Raw genomic sequence first — 25,813 nt, forward strand, 5'->3', positions numbered from 1 at the left:
CGATCCGCAAAAGAGCTCGGTGCCGTGATTCTAACTCCCGTCCTACAACCAGACGGCCAGGCTACTTCCACATCACACAGTCACGGGACGTCCCTCCCTGATGACATCATCCTTCTCCCAGGATACCCCTTGTTCCCGACATCCTTTTCACCGTCCCCGCCTCTACAAATACACCATCTTACCACCAATATGGTTGTCTGTGTTATGTATGCAGTTAGGCTGTTTGTACAAAACCCAAGAGACCTGCACTATACGGGGTTGTCTCAGTCTTCTTCTTTTACAATATATATATATTGAACAGTATCTCACAAAAGTGAGTACACCCCACACATTTTTGTAAATATTTTATTATATCTTTTCATGGGACAACACTGAAGATATGACACTTTGATACAATGTAAAGTAGTCAGTGTACAGCTTGTATAACAGTGTAAATTTGCTGTCCCCTCAAAATAACTCAACACACAGCCATTAATGTCTAAACTGCTGGCAACAAAAGGGAGTACACCCCTAAGTGAAAAATGTCCAAATTGTGCCCAATTAGCCATTTTCCCTCCCCGGTGTCATGTGACTCGTTAGTGTTACAAGGTCTCAGGTGTGAATGGGGAGCAGGTCTGTTGAATTTGGTGTTATCGCTCTCACACTCGCTCATACTGGTCACTGGAAGTTCAACATGGCACCTCATGGCAAAGAACTCTCTGAAGATCTGAAAAAAAGAATTGTTGCTCTACATAAAGATGGCCTAGGCTATAAGGAGATTGCCAACACCCTGAAACTGAGCTGCAGCACGGTGGCCAAGACCATACAGCGGTTTAACAGGACAGGTTCCACTTTGAACAGGCCTCGCCATAGTCGACCAAATAAGTTGAGTGCACGTGTTCAGCGTCATATCCAGAGGTTGTCTTTTGAAAATAGACGTATGAGTTCTGCCAGCATTGCTGCAGAGGTTGAAGGGGTGGGGGGTCAGCCTGTCAGTGCTCAGGCCATACGCTGCACACTGCATCAAATTGGTCTACATGGCTGTTGTCCCAGAAGGAAGCCTCATCTAAAGATGATGCACAAGAAAACCCGCAAACAGTTTGCTGAAGACAAGAAGACTAAGGACATGGATTACTGGAACCATGTCCTGTGTTCTGATGAGACCAAGATAAACTTATTTGGTTCAGATGGTGTCAAGTGTGTGTGGTGGCAACCAGGTGAGGAGTACAAAGACAAGTGTGCCTTGCCTACAATCAAGCATGGTGGTGGGAGTGTCATGATTTGGGGCTGCATGAGTGCTGCCGGCACTGGGGAGCTACAGTTCATTGAGGGAACCATGAATGCCAACATGTACTGTGACATACTGAAGCAGAGCATGATCCCCTCCCTTTGGAAACTGGGCAGCAGGGCAGTATTCCAACATGATAACGACCCCAAACACACCTCCAAGACAACCACTGCCTTGCTAAAGAAACTGAGGGTAAAGGTGCTGGACTGGCCAAGCATGTCTCCAGACCTAAACCCTATTGAGAATCTGTGGGGCATCCTCAAACAGAAGGTGGAGGAGCGCAAGGTCTCTATCATCCGCCAGCTCCATGATGTCATCATGGAGGAATGGACGAGGATTCCAGTGGCAACCTGTGAAGATCAAGTGAACTCCATGCCCAAGACAGTTAAAACAGTGCTGGAAAATAATGGTGGCAACACAAAATATTGACACTTTGGGCACAATTTGCACATTTTTCACTTAGCGGTGTACTCACTTTTGTTGCCAGCAGTTTAGACATTAATGGCTGTGTGTTGAGTTATCTTCAGGGGACAGCAAATTTACACTGTTATACCTTGAAAATAGTTAAAACAAAATGTTATTATTTCACAGGGCCTCATATTTTTTCCAACTCTTGGAGGGTCCTTTAAGGTTAGTTTTGATCGACACAGCTCCCCAGGGCTCATTCTTATGCATTCAGCCCACACCACCTTCTCTTACATGGGAACGCCATGTGACTGCTCAGACTTGAAAATCGGTTTGTGCTACTCCATACTGGCAGTTAATAAATGCATGCACCAGACCAACAGAGCTTCAAATGCAATGACCTGTACACACTGTGACAGACATATGGCCAATTTGACATATGTCCTAATGGCCAGTCCCAAATGGAGCATAAGTTGATGCATGGCCGTATTGTTAGAACATTAAAACATCTAAACAAGAACAGGCCATTCAGTCCAACATAGCTCGCCAGTCCTATCCACTTAATTCTAAGAAAACATCAAATCTAGTTTTCAAAGTCCTTAAAGTCTTACTGTCTACCACACTACTTGGTACTTTCTATGGTTCTCTGTAGAAAGAAAAACTTTTTAATGTTAGCGTATTGACCCTTAACACGTTTCCAACTGAGACTCCGTGTTCTTAATTTTAAATGCATACAAGAATCACATAAATTTGTTTATTGCATCGAGGCTTTTTGACTTTGTCAGGAACCTCTATTTCAACAAAATAAATCAAAAAAATAAATTTTTACTAAATTATAAAATGCTCTGGTTGAAATTATGACCTTTGTGTTGTTAGGGTCGGTTTCGACCCAGTTATGATAATACGATGATAAAGCAATAATTAGAGCCAAAACTGAAATCCTAAGTGCACTGTCAGCTGACACACTGACAACCAGCTCCTCTCCTAATCATGTGAGCTTTCTCATTTTGCGTGGCTTTCCAGTATACCTGCACAAAAACAAAACAAACAAAGACGGGCATGTCCAGACATGTGAGGTGAATTCACTCATTTGAGTGGCCATTTGACTTGCAGAGTGCACATTTACAATTTGCAGCATGCAAAAATGAGAAGAAGATTTACAGTGAGCCAAGTTCTGGATCATATTTTTGGTGAAAATGAAGGAGAGGACACAGAGCAGCATAGCGATTCAGATGAGCAGGTTTCTGAGGAGGAAGACAATGTGGAGTATCATCCAGAAGACACAGACACATCTGATGAGTCGGATGAGGAGGTCACTGGTGCTGAAGCTGCTCCTGCTGAAAGATTCAAGTCCAAAAATGGTAAGATCTTTTGGAGCTCAGTACCTCATGATGTGCATGGCAGGGCAGCTGCTGCAAATGTCATCAAAATGACCCCTGGAATCACAAGGTTTGCTCTGACCAGAGTCAGTGACATCAAAACATGTTTTGAGCTATTTATGCCATTGTCACAAAAAAGAATCATCATTACTATGACGAACCTTGAAGGAAAAAAAGTCCATGGCGACATGTGGAAAGACATTGATGAGGAATACCTGGATGCTTTCATTGGTGTTCTTCTTCTTGCTGGAGTGTACAGATCCTGCAATGAGGCCACTGATAGTCTATGGGACGCATCAACAGGCAGAAATATTTTCCGGGCAACAATGTCACTTCAGACATTTCAAATGATATCAAGAGTCCTCAGATTTGACAACAGAGAGACCAGAGTGAGATCTGACAAGCTTGGTCCCATCAGGGATGTCTGGGAGAGATGGGTGCAGCTCCTTCCACTGATGTTCAACCCAGGGCCAGAGGTGACAGTGGATGAACGTCTTGTCCCTTTTCGAGGAAAATGCCCCTTCCGGCAATACATACCCAGTAAGCCAGGGAAATACGGCATAAAAATCTGGGCAGCCTGTGACGCAAGAACCAGCTATGCCTGGAATCTACAGATTTACACAGGCAAAGCTGCGAGTGGCATCCCTGAGAAAAACCAAGGAAAACGTGTGGTCCTCGATATGACCACTGGACTGCAGGATCACAATATCACTTGTGACAATTTTTTTACCAGCTATGACCTCGGACAAGAAGTTCTCAAGAGGAAACTTACCATGGTGGGAACAGTGAAGAAAAATAAACCTGAGTTGCCTGCTGAAATCTTGCAGATGAAGGGCAGGGCTCCACTTTCCTCAAAGTTTGCTTTTACAGACACCACCACTGTTGTCTCATATTGTCCAAAAAGAAACCGGAATGTGATACTCATGTCTACTCTTCACAAAGACGCAGCTGTATCATCAGGAAGTGACAAAAAGCCGACAATTATCCACGACTATAACAAAAACAGGAGGAGTGGACAACCTGGACAAGCTGACAGCCACATACACATGCCAGCGAATGACCAGAAGATGGCCAATGGTTGTGTTTTACAACATCCTTGATGTGTCTGCATATAATGCATTTGTGTTGTGGAGCCATATCCACCAAGGGTGGAACTCAACCAAAAAAAACAAGCGGAGACTGTTTCTTGAGGAGTTGGGAAATTCCCTTGTCAAGCCACACATTAGGCGAAGGGAACGGGTGCCCCGAGACCCAGACGCTGCAGCCTTTGTCAGACAGCTGCAGAGCTCACCCAGCACTCCATCCTCACCATCAGCAACACAGAGAGAATCTGCATCAGCATCCTCCTCAGCCAGCCCTGCCTCAACACCAACTGAAACAGCCCCAACCCCAGTCAGGCCGCCTGATTCGAAAAGAAAGAGGTGTCAGGTCTGCCCAAGCAGTAAGGACAGAAAGACAAATGTATTGTGTTTCAACTGCAAGAAATATCACTGCAAAGAACACTCAAAAACATGCCTCTAAACACACAAATACACAAGCATGTTCTTGTACACAGAGGATTTTACTCTGATTTAGCTTTGTATTAGTTTTGGAACTTGTAATTGATTTCTATTTGTTTGATTTTCTTGATTGGTTTTTGTTTATTTGACCATGCAAATATATATTTTGTGTCATGACCTGTTCTGCTTTTCATTTTTTTCAGTTTATATTAAAGTTCTATTGCTGAAAAAAAATTTTTTTTGCCTTTTCTTGATGTAAATATATATGGGTCGAAATTGACCCGTAACACCATAGATGTCACTTTAGTTATTAATATTAAAATGAAAAAATAAATAAAACAAATTTATTTAAGAGATGTGTTCTATACCCCTCAGTATTAGTCAGGCAACACAAGAACCTTTTATTTATTAATATGATTCTCTTGAGGTTCATTTTACCATTTTTTAAAATTGAAATCAAGGGGTATACTGACAAAAAAAGGCCCAGAGGCCCACACCAAAAGTATTAAAACCAACATTTTCATGGATAAGGAAGCCTAACAAGGTAACCAAGAGATGAGAAACAAACTGGATGATAGCTTATTGTTTTTAGTGTATTTTATAGCTGATTTAATACATGGGTCAAAACCGACCCGTTAACATAAGAGATGATAACAGAAAGCTAACACAAGAGGAAGGTTAAACAATCTGGTTACAAACTCCACTGCCATCTCTTCTAAACACCTCTATGCTTCAATAGGTATGTCATCTGGAGCAACGGGCCTTTCCATTTTTCATCCTCTTCATAGCTGTCCTTACTTCCTCCTTGCTAATCTGTTGCACTTCCTGATTCGATAGATAGATAGATAGATAGATAGATAGATAGATAGATAGATAGATAGATAGATAGATAGATAGATAGATAGATAGATAGATAGATAGATACTTTATTAATCCCAAGGGGAAATTCACATTATCATTCACACTATCTCCACATCATCCAACCTCTTCTCTCTCTCGTTCTCTTCATTCATCAGCCTCTCAAAGTACTCTTTCCATCTGCTCAACACACTCTCCTCGCTTGTGAGTACGTTTCCATCTTTATCCTTTATCACCTTAACCTGCTGCACATCTTTCCCAGCTCAGTCCCTCTGTCTAGCCAATCAGTACAGTTCCGACAGAGTCACTAATGTTTTGTAAACTTGGTCTTTCCTTAAAAATAAGTACAGAAACAGGCTGAAGGAAGAAACAGAACTGGGCAGCCATGAAGTAGGCTCAGCCTTTTCAGCAGTGGATCTATTGTCACAGTTTATTCCTCCAACTTCTACCTCTCTCCATTCTGATTCATCTCCAGCATTATCCATTTAACAGAAAGTTTTCATTATAAGCGCTAGTGTAACCATTTTCCCCAGACATAAGGTTCCCTACCCTCAGAGCCTATACAGCTAATAGCTGGCCATCACAGGCCCACCATTTATCCAAATCTATGTCAGATTTATAGCTGAGATTTCATGCCAGAATATGTCATGTGTAGTGTGCAAATTTCATAGTAACATTAGAATATTAGAAATAACAATTTGACAAGAACAGCCCATTAAGCCTAGCAAGCAAGCCAAGCTGCCCACCTAATTCCTCCATCATAACATCAAGTTAGGTTTTGAATGTCCATGAAGTACCACTCTCTACAGCATAATGTTTAATACTTCAACCATGTCACCTCTTAATCTTCCTTTGCATATAATGAAAAGGTTTAAGTTATCCCCTGCAGTGTTGGACTCTGCCTAGTGACTCTTCTCTGGACTTTTTCTAGCACTGCTGTGCCTTTTTTTGTAGAGACCAAAACAGCTTACAGTACTCCAGCTGATGCCTTTCTAGTGTGTCATAAAGTTTCAACATTACCTCTTTTGACTTGTACTCTATACATCATACTATATAACCTAACATTCTGTCAGCTTTCTATATAGTTTCTGAACATGGTCTGTTGTAGATTGTGAAGTCCACACTATGACTCCTATAGATTGTGAAAGTCCACATTATGACTCCTAATGTCCTTCTCATAAGGGGTACATTCAAGTTTTAGACTTTTCCTGGTGAATCTGTATTTTTTCCAACTCTCTCTGTAATGACGCAGCTGATTCTAGATTATCTGCCATCCCAACTCACTTGGTATCATCTGCAAACTTAACCAGCTTGCTTTTTATATTTTAAAAAGCAGAGGCTTCCACACAGACCCTTGAGGAACACCACTATTACCAATCAATTCTATTGAGACTCCTCACACAGTAACTCTTTGCTTTCTGTGTTTTCACCACATTTTGATCTTATCTACACATAGCACTCTAAACTCCCCTTTCTTCTAGTTTGATACCCAATCTCTCATATGGGCCCTTAACAAATGCCTACTCAAAACCAAGATAAATAATATCACAATGCACCTCTCTACCTCCTTTTGTTGCTTTTTCACAGAATTCTAGCAAATTAGTAAAACACGATCTCCACTGTCTGAACCCATGTTGAATGTTCACTAAAACTCTTGTTTCTACGATGTGCTGCTCAATCTTTTCCTAAATAATTCCCTTTATTAATTGCAGTGATGTATGTTTAGCTTTGAGACCTGTAATGGCAGTTTATGGTGCAGTTCACTTGGCTATCTTTTGATACTTGCTACTGCCCTTCTTAAGCTTGTGTTCAGAACTCCTCAGTGTGTTCAGGTGTCATCAGCCTATTAATTTTCCATTTCAGCTTATCGGGGCTGTCATATGGGTGGGTAATATGTTTCAGTTCAGAAGCTGAGTGCCATTGGTAGGGTTCTGTTGTTATTTTCACAGTAATTTTTTTTTACCTTTGTCTTGGTGACAGTTTGGGCTTTATCACTGCATATTCATTTTGGTTAATCCTGCATTTTAATTGTTAAACTTCAAAAACATTTTGGAAAAAAAATCACTCTGTTATGTACTACACACTCCAAGCAATATTCAGTTTTGTGTTGTCATTTGACATATGTCTTTTAATGAGGTGATAGCATGCATTATGCATCACACTACAGTAATCCCTCCTCCATCGCGGGGGTTGCGTTCCAGAGCCACCCGCGAAATAAGAAAATCCGCGAAGTAGAAACCATATGTTTATATGGTTATTTTTATATTGTCATGCTTGGGTCACAGATTTGCGCAGACACACAGGAGGTTGTAGAGAGACAGGAACGTTATTCAAACACTGCAAACAAACATTTTGTCTCTTTTTCAAAAGTTTAAACTTCGCTCCATGACAAGACAGAGATGACAGTTCCGTCTCACAATTAAAAGAATGAAAACATATCTTCCTCTTCAAAGGAGTGCGTGTCAGGAGCACAGGCTGTCACAGAGATAGAGAGAAAAGCAAACAAATCAATTGGGCTGCTTTTAAGTATGCGAAGCACCGCGGCACAAAGCTGTTGAAGGCGGCAGCTCACACTACCTCCGTCAGGAGCAGACAAAGAGAGAGAGACAGACAGAGTTTGTTTTTCAATCAAAAATCAATACGTGCCCTTTGAGCTTTTAAGTATGCGAAGCACCGTGCAGCATGTGTTTCAGGAAGCAGCTGCACAAAAGATAGCAACGTGAAGATAATCTTTCAGCATTTTTAGACGAGCGTCCGTATCGTCTAGGTGTGCGAACAGCCCCCCTGCTCACACCCCCTATGTCAGGATCAGAGAAAGTCAGTGCAAGAGTAACAGAGAAAAGTAAGCTGGGTAGCTTCTCAGCCATCTGCCAATAGCGTCCCTTGTATGAAATCAACTGGGCAAACCAACTGAGGAAGCATGTACCAGAAATTAAAAGACCCTTTGTCCGCAGAAACCCACAAAGCAGCGAAAAATCCGCGATATATATTTAAATATGCTTACATATAAAATCCGCGATGGAGTGAAGCCGCGAAAGGCAAAGCGCGATATAGCGAGGGATTACTGTATACACAATAACATCAGACTGCCTGAATAAGAATGTGGCAACAAGTAGATCCTAATAGCATTAAACTGCATCTTCACTTATGCAGTATTGTTTTCAAATTTTAGATTTTATGAAATATCAGTAGATTTATTTAACAGTTGGAAACAAAGATTTGATGAAACCAGTGTTAACCCAGGGGTCTCAGACTCTCTTTTTGAAGGGCTATATTAAACTAAGTCAAGTGGTTTTACTGTCATACCCTCCATACACCATATTGCAGCATACTGTACAAGTGGCATAAAATAATGTTCCTCAAGACCATGTTGCAACATATGCATAAACACAGGACAAATGCAAGACAGATAAAGTACTAAACTATAAATAAATAAATAATATCACAATTTAGGCTGAAAACTGATGCTTTGCAGCCTTTTTCTTTACGAGAAGCCATAATGTGTACCGTTTTCAAGGTCACGTCCCTCATTTCAAGGGGAGGGGTCTAAAGGGTCATGACCTTGACTTACTCAACAACCGGCATAATAGGTCAGCCTTTCGCTAGGAACCTTATCTGATCTGTAGATAAAATCCTTAATATCATTTTGATCTATTGTGCGCTTTCTGTTCTTGTATTACCTTTTATTTAACCTTGATTTTGCCTCTCATTTGATACAGTTGCTACGGTTTATTTTTATTTTCTTTGGTTTTATCTTTTCCTCAATTCTCCCGGTTTGCTCACAAAATCAGTTCTCCTGTTTTCCTGCTGAGCCAGGATAAATAATAGCTAAGTGAACAGATTGCAATACTTTTTTTGCTCCAGCGATGAATTGCTGTTAATAAAACCTGTAATTAAATTCTATGTGTTGAATTTTATTATGCTTATCAAAATAAGTCCTTTATTAATTGTAATTTATGGGCTTTAAATTCTCTTTGCAGTATGTGATATTTGTTTTACACAGATGAATACAAAATTTTCATTAGTAAATGTTGGCTTTCTTTTAAAACTGTATGACTCAGGTCTGCTGCTAAGTGAGAGGTGAACGGCTATGACTAAATATATAAGTTTTTCAGCTGCCAAAGCTAACCTTGTTATTGTACAGATAATCAAAACAATCCATAAGAGTAATATATCAAGATGAACCGGGCCACATTAAATATTCCCATTTAATATCCAAATCCAGTGATAATAGCTAAGGTCTAATTAATCATTTCTCTGGTCAACAAATATTTAACATTTTGCGTTGATTACTGTTTCAAATAAAACCTCATATGATAACAGGAGAATGGATAGGGGAGAAGGGAGATAAACTCTTTATACTGACAACTTGAAACTCACAAGTTTATTCAAGACTTAAGGCCTTGAATACATTGATGTTCTACAATAAATGACCTTCTATTTAATAATTGTCTAATGTGTCTCTCTTTTTCTTCCACATGTTATTGGTGTTCTTGTTCCACACATAACACGTTTCTAATATTGTAAGTTTTCCTTTCTGAGAATATCATAAAAATGTGTGTAAACCAGAGCAAATTGGCTCAGCCCTTCACTTTTGTCTCTTTTTTCTTCATTGAAACAAGTAAGAATGATGACGAAGATATACATGCGCAAATCAGAACAAGTTCACTGGTCACCTTTTGGTTCTTGTTATTTTTATCTTAATATTAATTGTCCACTAATTAAGAGAAACATAAAAAATGAACTATAATAACAGTTTAAGAGTAGGAAAAAGAAGTGTAACAAATCTTAAAGACTGACTGAAAACTAAGTTAAAGAATTTCCAAAAATGAAACAGAGGTTAAGCCCCTTACGTTAACGTGACTGAACTCAGTAATTTATTATGATTTTTTTCTCATTAACCAAGAAACTGTCCATTACCTCTGTTCTTCATCCAATGCAAAAATACTGCACCAAGGAGTCCAACAGCGAAGAGAAGAAACAGAAATGTGACTGCAAAAGCAGCTTTCCATGAAGAACTGGTGTGGAATAAATCCTCTGCAAATAAAAAGAAAAGGAAATACTAGCAATACATATACATTTATAGAAATTTAATTTTTCCACTTTTATTATTTATTTTGCAGAAAATCATTATATCTGAGAAATACTTTTTCTAAGAAAATTTTGTTTTACGCAACAAGTGAACTTTTATTTCCTCTGATAAGTAACATGTCTTTGACAGGGCAGGCATATTAAATAATGCCACCTGTGACTTGGTACATTTTTCCATGGGCAATCCTTACTCAGCATGGGATGATACACTTAATCCACCTACTGTGGTATCGGCTTTACAACGTGGTGTTCCCACAATATAGTGCATCCTTGTAACAATGAACAAAATAATAAATAAAAAGTAAATAACAATACTATTTTTTGGAAATAATAACCAATGAAAATAAGTAATTCTTCGTTGCCTCTACATCAGGGGTCCCCAACACCCGGTCCGCGGCCCAGTACCGGGCCGCAGCCGTCTGACAGCCAGGCCACGAGAGAACTGCCGGCAAGAGAGACTCACTCAGACTTTTCAGAACACTTGGCGGGCGGGACTTTGCAGCGGCGCAGAGAGAGGAGAGAGACCGAGGTGAGAGAGTAATACAATAAAGTATTTTTATGGCCCCGACAGTTTCCCCATATGACACGAGTCTATAGAAATCGCGTTACTACGAAGTAAATTCAGCAGATGCTTTTATTACAATGAAGTGACCTTGAAATGCTTGAACAAATCATCCACAGAGCAGTTAGATCTGTGGTCACAGCTCAGATGTGCACGTTTGCACAACGATCCCCAAACAGAAACATTGTAAAAAAAAAATCTCTTTCTTCGAACTTTCCTCGTACTGTTTTTTTTTTTTTTTTTGCTGTTTTTGTTTTCTGTGGTTTTCAGTGATACCTTTTACTTATTGCTTGTCAACATTTGAAAAACATCCATTGGAATTTAACTCATTGTCACCCTCCTATAGAAACGGCAGACACGAAAGAAAGAGAGCAGCGTTAATGTTTGTGATGTGCAATCTGTTGGAATGACAAATGCAAAGCATATGTCTTTGTTTTATGCAAAAAAAGAAGAAAAATCTCAGGTTGCAAACGTATGCGAACTGTTTAATAACTTAATAATAATAGAAATGTTATGTAAATTGTGTATAAAACTGAACACCCCCCCCCCCCTCCCCCACCAACCGGTCCGTGGAAAAATTTGCATCTAATAAAGCGGTCCTTGCTGTCAAGAAGGTTGGGGACCACTGCTCTACATGACCCCCTAAAAAACAGTTTAAATCGAATTTTGTAACTGTGAAAATGAATGCAAAACAAAATTTGCCTGCTTTACTTTCCTTTCACAGTTCTCTAAATACTTTGGCACATTCAAACTTTGTATTGCAAGCTAAAATATGCCTGCCCTTTTTTAAATAAACGTGTGCATTGCAAACTTAAGAGCCATTTAAAAGAAATTGTACATGTGACTGACACTTTAATAACATTCCAGAAACAGAGAATTTACAAAATGAAACTGTGAATGCTGAAGTCAGAAACAACGGGAAAACAAACACCAATTTAAAATAAAAAACAACTTCTTTATTCTTGGTGAGTTAAAGAGACTGCAGCCCCCCCCCCCCCCCAACCCCCACCCCCACCTGCCTCCAAAGAGACCAGAGCCCCTATAAACTCAGTGCCACTGGCTGGTCAGGACAGAAAGTCTGTTAAAAGAAAGAAATCCTCTCTTATATTACCTAGCTTATTCATTAGCCAAAAGGAAAAAAACATAGCAGTTCATTTTGAGGTCATACCTAGATTGCTGTAAGTTACGGTTACATCCTGATTTATTACATGCAGGAGTATACCAAAACAAAGAGCCACCAGGCACTCGCATTCCTAAGGAATATGCCCTTCTCAGTATACACACACAAGACCAGTTTAAAGCAGCTTTTTATAGTTCAGTACATTAATTACAAAGAAATTACATTCTTATAGCTTTAATATCTTCATTAGATTTTGTCTGGTTAGATTAATAAATCCTTATTTATTAATCCATAAGGGACATGTTTCTTATAGTTTTAAGCAAGGATTCAGAAACTATCACATTGATTTATAATATCACAGGGTGTTCTGTTAGTATCAAGAGGTCAGTATTTTCTCATAAAAGAATGCAAGTCAGTCTCATATTTTGTGCACAAGCTTAATTCTTTTTCTACCTAAATGAAGAACAAATCATATAAAATTAGTAAATCATATAACTATCTGCAGCATGATTAATACAAAATACAGTCCTTGAGATAAATACTTATAATCATTACAGTTAATAATGTTTTTCCTCTTTCTCAATACAATCAGTATATTCAATTTATTTAAAATCAAGAAGAAGAACAAAATCACACACTGATATGTAGCTTCAAAGTGTGCATGTGCCGGCCTAATACTCAAAAGTTCATGAAGAAGCAAAGCTGTGCGGTTAACGTTATGAGAAATCTGAAACCTTTAAAATATTGAAAGGTAATATATAAATAAGGAGTATGACTGCAATTCAAAAGTTTCATAATTTACAGTATCATAAAATTACTATTTTTAATTGTAAAGAACTAATTGAACAGGTAGTTCACATGCAGGTAAGCATATTTGGACCTGTCCAGTACTTGGATGGGGGCTGCTGCTGGAAGAGGTGTTGGTGAGGCATCAGGGGGTCACTTACCCTGTGGTTTGTGTGTAGATCTCCAATGCCACAGCACAGTGAAGGGGAGACTGTGCTGTAAAAATGGTGTAAAACCAAGGTCCCGATGCTTTTAAGACATAAAGCATCCTTAGGCTTCTTTTGAAAAGATTAAGGTCTTTCCAGGTGTATTTTTAATATACAGTATAAGTACAAAGTTGGTTAAGTTTGTAGACGATACCATGCTAGACAGATTGGCAGATAATCTCGGATCCTCTGAATCTTTACAGAGGGACTTGGACAGCATACCGACTTGGGCAGGTTTGAGGCAGATGAAGTTTAATGCAAGTAAATGTAAAGTAATACATGTAGGAAGTAAAAATGTTAGGTTTGAATACACTGTGGTAGGTGTGGAAATCAAAAGTATGCCTTATAAGAGAAGGTTTTAGGAGTTGTAGTGGATTCAGCACTATCAACTTCCAGACAGTGTTCAGAAGCCTTTAAGATGGCTAACAGAATGTCAGATTATATAGCGCCCTGATGTGTGGAGTACAAGCCCAAGGAAGTTCTACTCAAGCTTTATAATGCACTGGTGAGGTCTCATCTGGAGTACTGTGTGCAGTTTTGGTCTCCTGGCTACAAAAAGGAATAGTAATGCTGGAAAATGTCCAGAAAAGAGTGACTAGGTTGATTCCAGGGCTATTGAGGGTGAATTATGAGAAAAGATTAAAAGATCTGAGCCTTTTCAGTTTAAACAAAATAAGATAAAGAGGAGGCATGATTGGGGTGTTTAAAACTGGGTGTTCTGCCCCAGATGCTGAATTTGTCAAACTTTCATACTGACTAGTAAATCTAGTAGGTAGTGATGTGATACTGTAGGAAGTGCTGCTGTCCCTCAGTTCCAGGAGACTACAACTGAATCCTAGCCCACCCACTATCTGTGAGCATTTTGCTTGTTTCTCCAATGTCTGCTGGAGTTCTTCTCCAGTAATGATGTGCAGATTAAGTTAACTGGCCAGTCTCTGATTGTATTCTCTAATAGACTCCCATTCCATTCTGGACTGTTTCCAACCTTGTGAACCCAAATTGGTTTAAAGGAATACTACACTCAAAAAATAGCATTTTCTTTTTGTTACTTACCCCCTGCAGTAATGGGCAAGAAATTTTTTAATCACATATTTTCATGTAGAATGGCGATAATAAATATTGTGATAGAATGGGTCTCTATGAAGAAAAGCAAACAATATAAAAACGTCACATTATAGTGTCTCCTAATCTATATGTTATTATCCAATCATATACGCTCAATAAGACCCTCAGGTTGTAGTTTCTGACAAACGAGACTAGGGTAAGTGCAGATTTCTTACAAAGTAAATGCTGGAAACGTGGGTCGCATGGTGGCTCAGTGATAGCGCTGCTGCCTCGCAGTAAGGAGACCCGGATTCGCTTCCCGGGCCCTCCCTGCGTGGAGTTCGCATGTGCTCCCCATGTCTGCGTGGGTTTCCTCCGGGTGCTCCGGCTTCCTCTCACACTCCAAAGACATGCAGGTTTGGTGCATTGGCGATCCTAAATTGTCCCTAGTGTGTGCTTGATGTGTGTGTGCGTGTGTGTGTGTGCGCCCTGCTATGGGATGGCACCCTGCCCAGGATTTGTTCCTGCCTTGTGCCCTGTGTTGGCTGGGATTCGCTCCAGCAGACCCCCGTGACCCTGTGTTAGGATATAGCGGGTTGGACAATGACTGACTGACTAAATGCTGGAAACTTGGAAAGTGTCAGCAATTAACATTAAATTTGGTAATTTTTTTTATTGCTTTGACTTTGCTTTGTGTGTAATTGTTCAGTAGAGTTGCAGTGCAAGAATGTTTGATAACTCCATATGTAATGAATTACATATCACTATCATTAGTGACAAATTCAGCAAAGAGAACTTTGGTGGCAACACTGCCTAAAAGGTTCTGCTGGTTAGAGGTGATATGGAGGACATATCTAAAAGAATTAGTTTTGGGTAAGAGTAGAATATCAACAGTTTGGAAAGAAGCAAAGGAGAAGTCCTCACAGGTGGCGTAGTGGTAGTGCTGCTGCTTTGCAGTAAGAAGACTGTGGAAGATTGTGGGTTCGCTTCCCAGTTCCTCCCTGTATGGATAGCGCTTTGAGTACTGAGAAAAGCACTATATAAATGTAATAAATTATTATTAAAAGAATTATTATTATATAAAGGTTCAAAGGGAAAAACCCAGAAAGGCAGAAACAGAACATCTGGAGAAAAGTGTCTGGGACACTCAATGGCTGGCATTGGTCATCAAAAGTGACAAAGAGGGAGCAGGTTCAAGACCCATCAGATAGCACTTACGAGGAGTAGGATAAAGTCTATAAACAAATTTTAATTGGGTTTATTGATGATTAGGATTTTGAGAAGAGTTTTATATATGAAATATGGTAAACCAGGCAAGAGGAGTAGAGGGAAGAGAAAGGTCTCTAAGCCAAACTGAAACTAAGGGGACAGGTTTATAAGCTCAGTTACACAATACAGCATAGAGGCTGGAAACTGACCAGTTAAATTTTTAACCAGAGAAGTTTTCATAAATTTTAAACAGGTCTAAAATAACAGGAATATCTGAAGACACTTTACGTAGGTAAAGGAGAACATCATCAGCAGAGAGGGGAAAATTTGTAAGAAGAGCTGTGGCAAAATATAGGCATCAGCAGCTGAAAGTTGTGGAATCCTACTGCCAATGGTTCAAGGAAAAGATTGAAGAGGATAGGGGAAAGTGGACATACCTGTCTAGTCCCTTTTTTAATAGGGAAGGAATGAGAGATGGAAGAGTGTGTGAGAGTCTGTGGGAGAGGAATATTAAGTTCTGCTCAAATTTATAAATCCATTACTGAAACCCATTCTCTCCACCACCTACCACAAGAAAGGCCAGTTTATGTAATCAAAAGCCTTCTCTGCATCAAGTGAGAGGAGTACTGTGGGAGTCTTGAAATCCTGGGCAGAATCAATCACATGTAGCATCCTTCAAACATTATCTGAGGCTAACCTGTGAGCTAGTGAAGCCAATTTGATCAGGGTGAGAACCAATTTATGAATAATTTTCTGTAACCAATGGACAAGAAGCTTAGCTGAAAGTTTAGCATCTGAATTCACAAGTGAGGGGGTCCTGACAAACTGACATAATGTAGGATCCTTACCCTTTTTAAGAGCAATATAATAACAGCCATTTTAACTATTGAATTCAGATGACCAGATGAGGTTGCCACCTTGATTATGTTAACAAGAAGGACAGATAATTGCTTCCAATAGAAGGCAATTATCTCAGATGGAATCCCATCCAAACCTGGAGCCTTACATGCAGCCGTTAAGTGCAAGGCCTCCTTGAGTTCAGCTAAGGTGGTGGAGCTATCCAAGAGAGATGCTTTATTATTTGTAAGGCGTAGAAGTGGTAGCTTGTCAAGAATTGACTCGTCAAAAGTTTGAGAATATCAATAAGTATCAATTTCTACATTTTAAAATTATTTCAATACTCATTTCTCATAGTATTGATTCTGCAGCCTGCCTATGATTGTACGTCCAAACTGCACAAGGATCATCTAATGATCTCTGGTTAACTGGTTAAAACCCAGAAATTTGTTTAGTTTGCTTTCAAAACTGATAAAAATGCCTTTATTTAAAAGAGATGGATTGAAATGCCAGCAAGAAGCACTTAAATGAGAATAAAGATGGCACAGCTGCATAAAAGAGACCTGATAAATAAACAGTCCTCTGAAATAACAGAGGATGGGCTTAGTCTAATAAAAGATTAATTGCTGCATTAGAATCAATTCTATCAAACAACTCATAGCCATGGAATTTAAGAAGTCAACTTGCTAGGTCAAAAAAATTTGATGAATGGTAAGAAGTATAAAGTGTATGCCTATAAAATTGACAGTTTATGATTCCCCATCTCAGCTAAGACATAAAAGAACCATCCAATTGTATTACTACCTACTTTAATATTGATCTTCAGACTGCTTCTGAAAAGGACAAGAACACCTCATTTTTGGAGGTAGCCAATGAAGAAGCTGTGATATGAAAGTATTTTTTTGACAATGATGAACATCAGTGGCCAGTGAGTACAATTCCTGAATTAGGCCTATACATACAGTACTTGTATACACACATTATTGGTTATTAAAGTCTAGCATACTTTGATATAATTTCCTGGTCCTGACATTCTAAGAAATAATGTGAATACCTTGGAATGTCAATATCATTGAATTTAGCACAAGTTTTTCCCAATTCAGGATCCCACCCTCATACCCTCCCACAACACAGAATTCTTTTCCCCAAACTTCCTCGCCCTCCCCAAAGAGCAAACACCCAACTAACTGCCACAGATCCCACATTAATTATGTAAACTATAGTTCTGGTTAAAAATCTTTTGTGTGTATAAAAGCATAGTCTTTATAAACAACTTGAATGATTTTTGAGAAATGCCTGGATTTTTCAAGAGAAATGATCGGCACCCTACCTGAAGAGGATCTTTATTTTATCAGACAATGTGGCAGCAAAATTGCCTGACAGACTGAGGAGAGCACCATCCAGGCCGCACTGTTGTAATGTTCAGTCACAGGTTGTTGCTTATCCCACCTGCCATTACAATGAAGCTGCTACCCAAAACCATCTTGTAGCAAAATATAAATTAATTAATGACCAGAGGAAAAGGAGCATAATTATACTAAGAGTTAAAATGTGATCTTCCACAGGGGTGGCCTAGATCAACAAATTAAGTAAGATTAAAACAAAACTATAACATCATCTCAAAAGCACCTTTGCAGTTTAAAATGCTGTCTGGTAAACATTCACTCTCTAGGAAGTAAAGCTGCTTTGATAAATTATATTATATTATGTACAAAGTATGAATTGTGTCTTCTTACAGAAACCTGGCTTAGTAAAATCTGAAACTATTCCTTTAGGTAAGGTATCACTTGTCAATATACATATCTTAATACATAATTCGCCTGCCTCCTCAATCACTCACTCACGTCCGTCCGAAGCCGAATGCACAGTCGCCTTCTGCGCAGCTCCCCGAAAAACCTTACGAGACCGACATCCAACCCCAACATTGCGGCAGGTGGCGGATTTACGGCCGCAAAAATTCAAAGAGAAAGGCGACTTTGATTAAAGCTCTAGAGGCCTGAAAGGCGATTTCTACAACAGCTCGAGGCCTAATTACGCATTCTGATTCAGTTACGCATTCATTCAATACACCTATATCAGGTTTGTGGTGCTTATACTTATTACTATTCCATATTGTACTGGAACATTCATCATTCAATATTATACAACTAACAGTACAAGCCTGTACAGTAATGAGTAAAACGGACTACAATCATTACAAAACAACTTCTTCGGTACTTATCATTTGTTCATCATACACTGCTGACACAAACTCGTGCCCATTTCATCTTACGTTGTCGAAACGGGCTCTATGTCTAGTTTATTATATTTTAGCATTTATTCCCATTATATTATTTACACAATGAGGAAAACTGGTCATGTGACCAGGACCATCGTATTCGTTATGTCACCATTAACTGATGGTATAAACAACAACAACAACAACATTTATTTATATAGCACATTCTCATACAATAAAGTAGCTCAAAGTGCTTTACTTTATGAAGAAAAGAAAAATAAAAGACAAACTAAGAAATTAAAATAAGACAATATTAGTTAACATAGAATAAGAGTAAGGTGTGATGGCCAGGGAGGACAGAAAAAGCAAAAAAAAACTCCAGACGACTGGAGAAAAAAAATAACATCTGCAGGGATTCCAGGCCACGAGACCGCCCAGTCCCCTCTGGGCATTCTACCTAACAAAAATGAAACAGTCCTCTTTGTATTTAGGGTTCTCACGGAAGGACTTGATGATGATGGTCATGCAGACTTCTGGCTTTTAATCCATCAATCATCATTAATCATCCATCCATAAATACAACAATGATTCCAATCTAAGTTATCCCTCAGTTGGATAATCAACAAACAAAACAACTTTAGTTCACACACATCTGATGAACAGCTAGTTAATCAATTAGAAGTGATGCAATTACAAGAACGAGATCGCTCACCAACTCATGTTTTCGACATCGCATTTGACGTTTTGCATCTCTCAACCTGCACGCTGCAAAGAGCGCGTGCAGGTCAAATTGCGGGGCAGAGGTCGAATTGCGAGTCGACCTCCCAGCAAATTCATCCGTCCCGTAATTCGACGGTCGAATTGCGAGGTACCACCTGTATATAGAAAATCAGGTGCGCGTCATACACGAGGAAATTTTTTTCTGTAATGTTTACTTCTTCGGCTTGGGCTCTCTCGCTCGTTCGTTCGTTCGCTCGCTCACACGCGCTCTCTCTCACTTGTGCGCTCGCTCATGCGTGCTCTCTCTCTTTCTCTCACTCACTCGCTCTCGTGTGCGCACGCTCTCTCTCTCTCTCTCGCTCTTTCGTCATGCAACAAAAATAGAAGTGCATTTCGCGGAAAACATGCCCTAAATGCATCCTATACAATCACAATGCGCGTCGTACACAGGGCAAATTTTTTTTGCGATTTTCTTTGTAAAAATTAGGGTGCGCATCTTACACAAAGTGTGCGTGGTACACAAGTAAATACGGTATATTTATATATATATATATATATTTATATATATAGATAGATAGATAGATAGATAGATAGATAGATAGATAGATAGATAGATAGATAGATAGATAGATAGATAGATAGATAGATAGATAGATAGATAGATAGATAGATAGATAGATAGATAGATAGATAGATAGATATAGATATAGATTGTGGTAAGCAGCCCGGACACAGACAGGCTGACACCGTAGGTACAAAATCCAACACACATTTATTGTAGATACTATTTACAAAGTGACAGCATACAACCCACTTTCACCCCAACGTCCGGGCCTCTCAACCAATGCCTTCCTCTCTGGTCCGCCTCCACTCCTCTCCTCCAGAGCTCCGTCTTTCTTCTTTCCAACTCCAGCCCTTGAATGGAGGGAGGCGGCTTCTTTTATAATCACCCAGACGTACTCCAGGTGCCTCCCAATGAGCGCCGGCCAGCACTCCCTGGTGTGGTGGAAGTGCCGGCTGTGCAACCGGAAGGACTCCGGGTGTCCCTGGTCATCTTCTCCCCAGCACTTCCGGGTGTGGCGGAAGTGCTGAGGGCCAGGGCTCCTCAGGCATCGGGGTGCCCCCTGGCGTTGACCATGAGCCCGTATAGGGTTGAGTTTCTAAGCTCTTTTCCTGTGGTCCCCAAAGCCACGATCTGGAGGAGACATGATCCCTCCTCCGGTACTTCTGGGTGTCCCGGCTGGGTACCACCCCCAGCCACTTACCACAATATATATATATATATATATATATATATATATATATATATATATATCCATCCATCCATTTTCCAACCCGCTGAATCCGAACACAGGGTCACGGGGGTCTGCTGGAGCCAATCCCAGCCAACACAGGGCACAAGGCAGGAACCAATCCTGGGCAGGGTGCCAACCCACCGCAGGACACACACAAACACACCCACACACCAAGCATACACTAGGGCCAATTTAGAATCGCCAATCCACCTAACCTGCATGTCTTTGGACTGTGGGAGGAAACCGGAGTGCCCGGAGGAAACCCACGCAGACACGGGGAGAACATGCAAACTCCACGCAGGGAGGACCCGGAAATTCTACGCGTAATGGTCATAACTGGAACCTGTTTTTTGTCCATATACTCTAATGGAGGAGGCGGAGTCACGTATCGCGTCATCACGCCTCCTACGTAATCACGTGAACTAAAAACAAGGAAGAGATTTACAGCACGAGTCAAACACGGGAACGTAGGTAAATGACTTTAATTTTTGAGTGTCTTTTAATACTGTGTAAGCATACCTATTAACACATGTGCAATTAAACGTGTGCATTTACGGGGTGATTTCTCAGGCTTAAAAGCTCGCCTTTTATTAAAAAAGTAAATGCAAACTGTTTTCATTCTGAAGGGCACAAACCACGTTGGATTTTGTAATGATAGTTGATTAGTAAGGTCTATTAAGGGATACTTACAGAATGATTAGTAATGCCTGTGAGTGCCGATGCAAGTAGGAGAATGGGCGTGAACTAAAGAACGAATAGTAACATGTACAGTAAATGTCTCTAAAGTCTGTCTATTAAAAAGTTATTATATCTTTCAATCCTGTGTATTGATTAAACTACGAACCTAACAAGATCACTACATGGTGTCAGAAGTGGAGGATTGGAAGAGGAATGTGAAGAAGAGGTTCAGCTTTTGAACGAGTCTCGTGTCTGTGAGTAACCCGAAAACGTGGTCAGAAAGCGATAAGACGTTCTAGCAAAAGAGAAAAAAAAATATGGAAGGATTACAGCCCCCACCAAATCTCCAGTTAAAGGGAAATGTAGCTGAAAATTGGAAAAGATTTAAACAGAGATTCGAGTTGTATCTTGCTGCGATTGAAGCAGATAGGAAAAGTGAAAAAATGAAAGCGTCTATGCTTCTACATGTAATTGGCGAAGAGGCGCTAGAGGTGTATAACAATTTTCAGTTTGAAGAAGATGGAGACAATATGAAATTGAACAAAATAGTTGAAAATCCGCGATCTAGAAAGACCATATAAATAAACATTTTTATAGTTTAAGCCTTAAAATACCCATCCCACACGCTTTAAACACATATAAACTTATAAAACACACTTTGATAACACATATGATATGTGGATGTCGGACTAGAGAGTAACATCTCTCTATTATAAAACATTTTAAATTCATGCAAGACAAGGCAGTGAGACAGGAAAACAGCTGCTGTACAGGCTTATTGACACGCAGTGCGACAAGCAGCACAAAGTCCACTTCTCCTTAGCGTGCATTCAGCAAGCCCGCTAACCCCCCCCCCCCCCCCCTTACTTCACAACGGGAAGTGGCAGGAGCGTACCGCGCCTCGGGGAGGGAGGTTTGAACGAACGTGCGTTCAGCCCTCACATACCCACACACACACTCCTCCTCCTCCTTCAGAACGTGCAAAGCGACAAGCAGGCATTTTGGCAGAAGCAGCACAAAGTCCACCTCTGCTTAATGTGTGTTCACCTGCCCCCCTCTTCACAAAGCAAGTGGCAGACACATCAATGTCTGATCGCTGCGTGTAGTGTTGCTCTGCGGTGTTAAGAGTGTAGAAAGTGTTTAAGAGCATAAGAAGCATTTATAAGAGTGTGGGAAAGGTTAAAAAGAGAGACAGAAAGGTTTAAGAGTGTGGGAAGGGTTTATAAAGCCTTAAAATATATATAAATAATAAAATAAATATAGGTCAGCACTTCACGGATTTTCACTTATCGCGGGGGGCTCTGGAACGTCCCCCCCCCGCGATAGGTGAGGGATGACTGTATTTCTGTTTTATTTAAACCTTTTAAGTTCGTATGCATAGCCCCATTTGGCTGTTTTAGTTTTTTTTTCTTTCTTCAGTAATATTTATCTCCTTAAAGAAAAACAACATATGCATTTTACTTTTTTTGTATCTCTTTAGTAATATTTTAGTGTATAAGGATAACCAGTATTTAAACCTTTTATGTTACTTTATAAAGTTATTTTACACAATTGTGAAAAATTAATAAGAAAGCTACATATTTTGGCAGCTGCTGCTTTAATTTTCAATGAATTGAAAAAAGCTCTCCAAGAGAAAACATCAATGAAGAAGAAACAGTTTGCACTATCTAAAAAGGAGAAACCCTCATTTATAAAGGTTTGCTGCAGATGACTTAACTGAAAATAAATGAATAGTTCCTATGTGTATAATACATATATATAATCTATTTTACTTATGCCTTTATTCCAGCAACTTGCAACATCTGAGGTACAATTTGTTACATTACTTTTGTTTTTTGCAGCACAGGCAGGTGAAGTGACTTCCTCAGGGTCACACAGTGGTGTCAGTACCAGGATTTGAACTGACAAGTTCCGGGTTTGCTGAAATATTACTGAAGAAAGAAAAAAAACGAAAACGGGCAAATGGGGCTATGCATACAAATGTCCATCCATCCATTATCCAACCCGCTATATCCTAAATACAAGAGCCAATCCCTGCCAACACAGGGCACAAGGCAGGAAACAAACCCCGGGCAAGGTACCAGCCCACCGCAGGGTGCACACACCCACACACACCCACACACCAGAGACAATTTAGAATCGCCAATGCACCTAACCTGCATGTCTTTGGACTGTGGGAGGAAACCGGAGTACCCGGAGGAAACACAGACAGACACAGGGAGAACATTCAAACTCCACGCAGGGAAGCGAACCCGTGTCTCCTAACTGGCACCTTTCACTGTGCCACCATGCTGCCCGCATACAAACTTAAAAGGTTTAAATAAAACAGAAATATATACCTTTATTTTTACTTCCTTAACTTGTGGAGGGTGTATCCTGTAGCAAAGCCCTAAGTTTTTTCATGAAAGCCCCTTTCAGTCAATAAGCCTTAAAAACAGGTGTAAAGCTAAACTTGCAGCACCACTATTCAATTACACTTGCCTAACGCCTCTCCTAAGGGGAGATACTGTGGGATCTGGGCACCAGTCAAAGCACCAATCACAGGCCCGATTAGAAAGCGGGAAGCTGTGATTTGTCGTCTCCCTCCCATGTACCAATTACAGCCCGTGTTACAACGCACTATGTATGTATGTGTATATGTATATATGTATATGTGTGTGTTTATGTATGTGCGTATATGTATGTGTATATATATGATGATATGTGTATATATATATGTATATATATGTGGATGTGTATATGTATATATATATATATGTATATATGTATATAAATGTATATGTAGATATATATATATACTATATACTGTATATCTATACTAATAAAAGGCAAAGCCCTCACTGACTCACTGACTGACTGACTGACTGACTGACTGACTGACTGACTCATCACTAATTCTCCAACTTCCCGTGTAGGTAGAAGTCTGAAATTTGGCAGGCTCATTCCTTACAGCTTACTTACAAAAGTTAGGCAGGTTTTATTTTGAAATTCTACGCGTAATGATCATAACTGGAACCTGTTTGACTGACTCACTCATCACTAATTCTCCAACTTCCCGTGTAGGTAGAAGTCTGAAATTTGGCAGGCTCATTCCTTACAGCTTACTTACAAAAGTTAGGCAGGTTTTATTTCGAAATTCTACGCGTAATGGTCATAACTGGAACCTGTTTGACTGACTCACTCATCACTAATTCTCCAACTTCCCGTGTAGGTAGAAGTCTGAAATTTGGCAGGCTCATTCCTTACAGCTTACTTACAAAAGTTAGGCAGGTTTTATTTCGAAATTCTACGCGTAATGGTCATAACTGGAACCTGTTTGACTGACTCACTCATCACTAATTCTCCAACTTCCCGTGTAGGTAGAAGTCTGAAATTTGGCAGGCTCATTCCTTACAGCTTACTTACAAAAGTTAGGCAGGTTTTATTTTGAAATTCTACGCGTAATGGTCATAACTGGAACCTGTTTGACTGACTCACTCATCACAAATTCTCCAACTTCCCGTGTAGGTAGAAGGCTGAAATTTGGCAGGCTCATTCCTTACAGCTTACTTACAAAAGTTAGGCAGGTTTCATTTCGAAATTCTACGTGTAATGGTCATAACTGGAACCTATTTTTTGTCCATATACTCTAATGGAGGAGGCGGGAACGAAGGTAAATGACGTTAATTGTTGACTGTCTTTTAATACTGTGTACTTGTTGAGTGTCTTTTAATACTGTGTAAGCATACATATTAACACATGTGCAATTAAACGTGTGCATTTACGGGGTGATTTCTCAGGCTTAAAAGCTCGCCTTTTATTAAAAAGGTAAATGCAAACTCTTTTCATTCTGAAGGGCACAAACCACGTTAGATTTCAGCCGTTAAACGCGCAAAAATGTCAGTACACCAGATAAATAAACGCAACATATTATCAGTTGTATTGTATGCTTACAATACATATACAAATGTGTTAATCGTTAACTAATATTATGGGATGGTGTTTTTCGACTTGCGCCTTGATTTAAACAATTGCATGTCTTGGTGGGTTTGCGTAGCTTATTGTAAATATCTTTACACCTCTTTTTAAGACTTAATTTAAAAAGGTTTTCTTTTCTTCTTAATTAAAATTTAAAAGCAATACTTCACCGCTGCGAAGCCCCTCTAGCGCTGACGTCCATCGTTCGATTACCGTAAGCGAGTGCAATGAGTGTGTACGCCTGATGAGCCAAGAATAAGGGGGAAACAGGTGTCGCGTACTCTTTGCATTATTTGACAGTAAACTATTTTCATCCATTCTATGATCTGCTTCTCACAACTGAAGGCACCGTGGCTGATGTTACCTGACTTGCTGGCCAACCATAAGCATTACCTGGTAGGTAACCACCCACTCACTTCACTCCAATACGGGAATCGAACCTCGGACGTCAGAGCGAGTTAAGCATACAAGCATGTTCATAAGGGAAACAAAGCACGGTGTAAAACGTAAGTTTAAATTAAGTTTATAGAAACGCTCCCACTGCGGATTGCAATAACATATTCGCGAGATAAAAGTTTAATGAGAAGACACGAGGTATAAACGAACCACACGCCGTGGCGCAACGTTAGGGTCAACAGTTTCAACCATTCTATGATCTGCTTCTCGCAACTGAAAGACGGCA

The 25,813-nt window shown here is 39.8% G+C and overlaps 1 protein-coding gene across 2 annotated transcripts in view; it reads right to left on the reverse strand.

The window, feature by feature from the left end:
- The window catches only part of LOC114666574 (butyrophilin subfamily 3 member A2-like), a 138,016-nt gene that overhangs the window by 96,950 nt on the left and 15,253 nt on the right, over window positions 1-25,813 (reverse strand). For both annotated transcript variants that reach the window (XM_028821481.2, XM_028821480.2), the window contains exon 5: window positions 10,329-10,445. In XM_028821481.2, coding sequence (XP_028677314.1) covers window positions 10,329-10,445 — 117 coding nt within the window. The remainder of the gene's footprint in view (window positions 1-10,328; window positions 10,446-25,813) is intronic.

This window comes from Erpetoichthys calabaricus, chromosome 16 (genome assembly GCF_900747795.2).
Source record: "Erpetoichthys calabaricus chromosome 16, fErpCal1.3, whole genome shotgun sequence".
Classification (NCBI taxonomy): domain Eukaryota; kingdom Metazoa; phylum Chordata; class Cladistia; order Polypteriformes; family Polypteridae; genus Erpetoichthys; species Erpetoichthys calabaricus.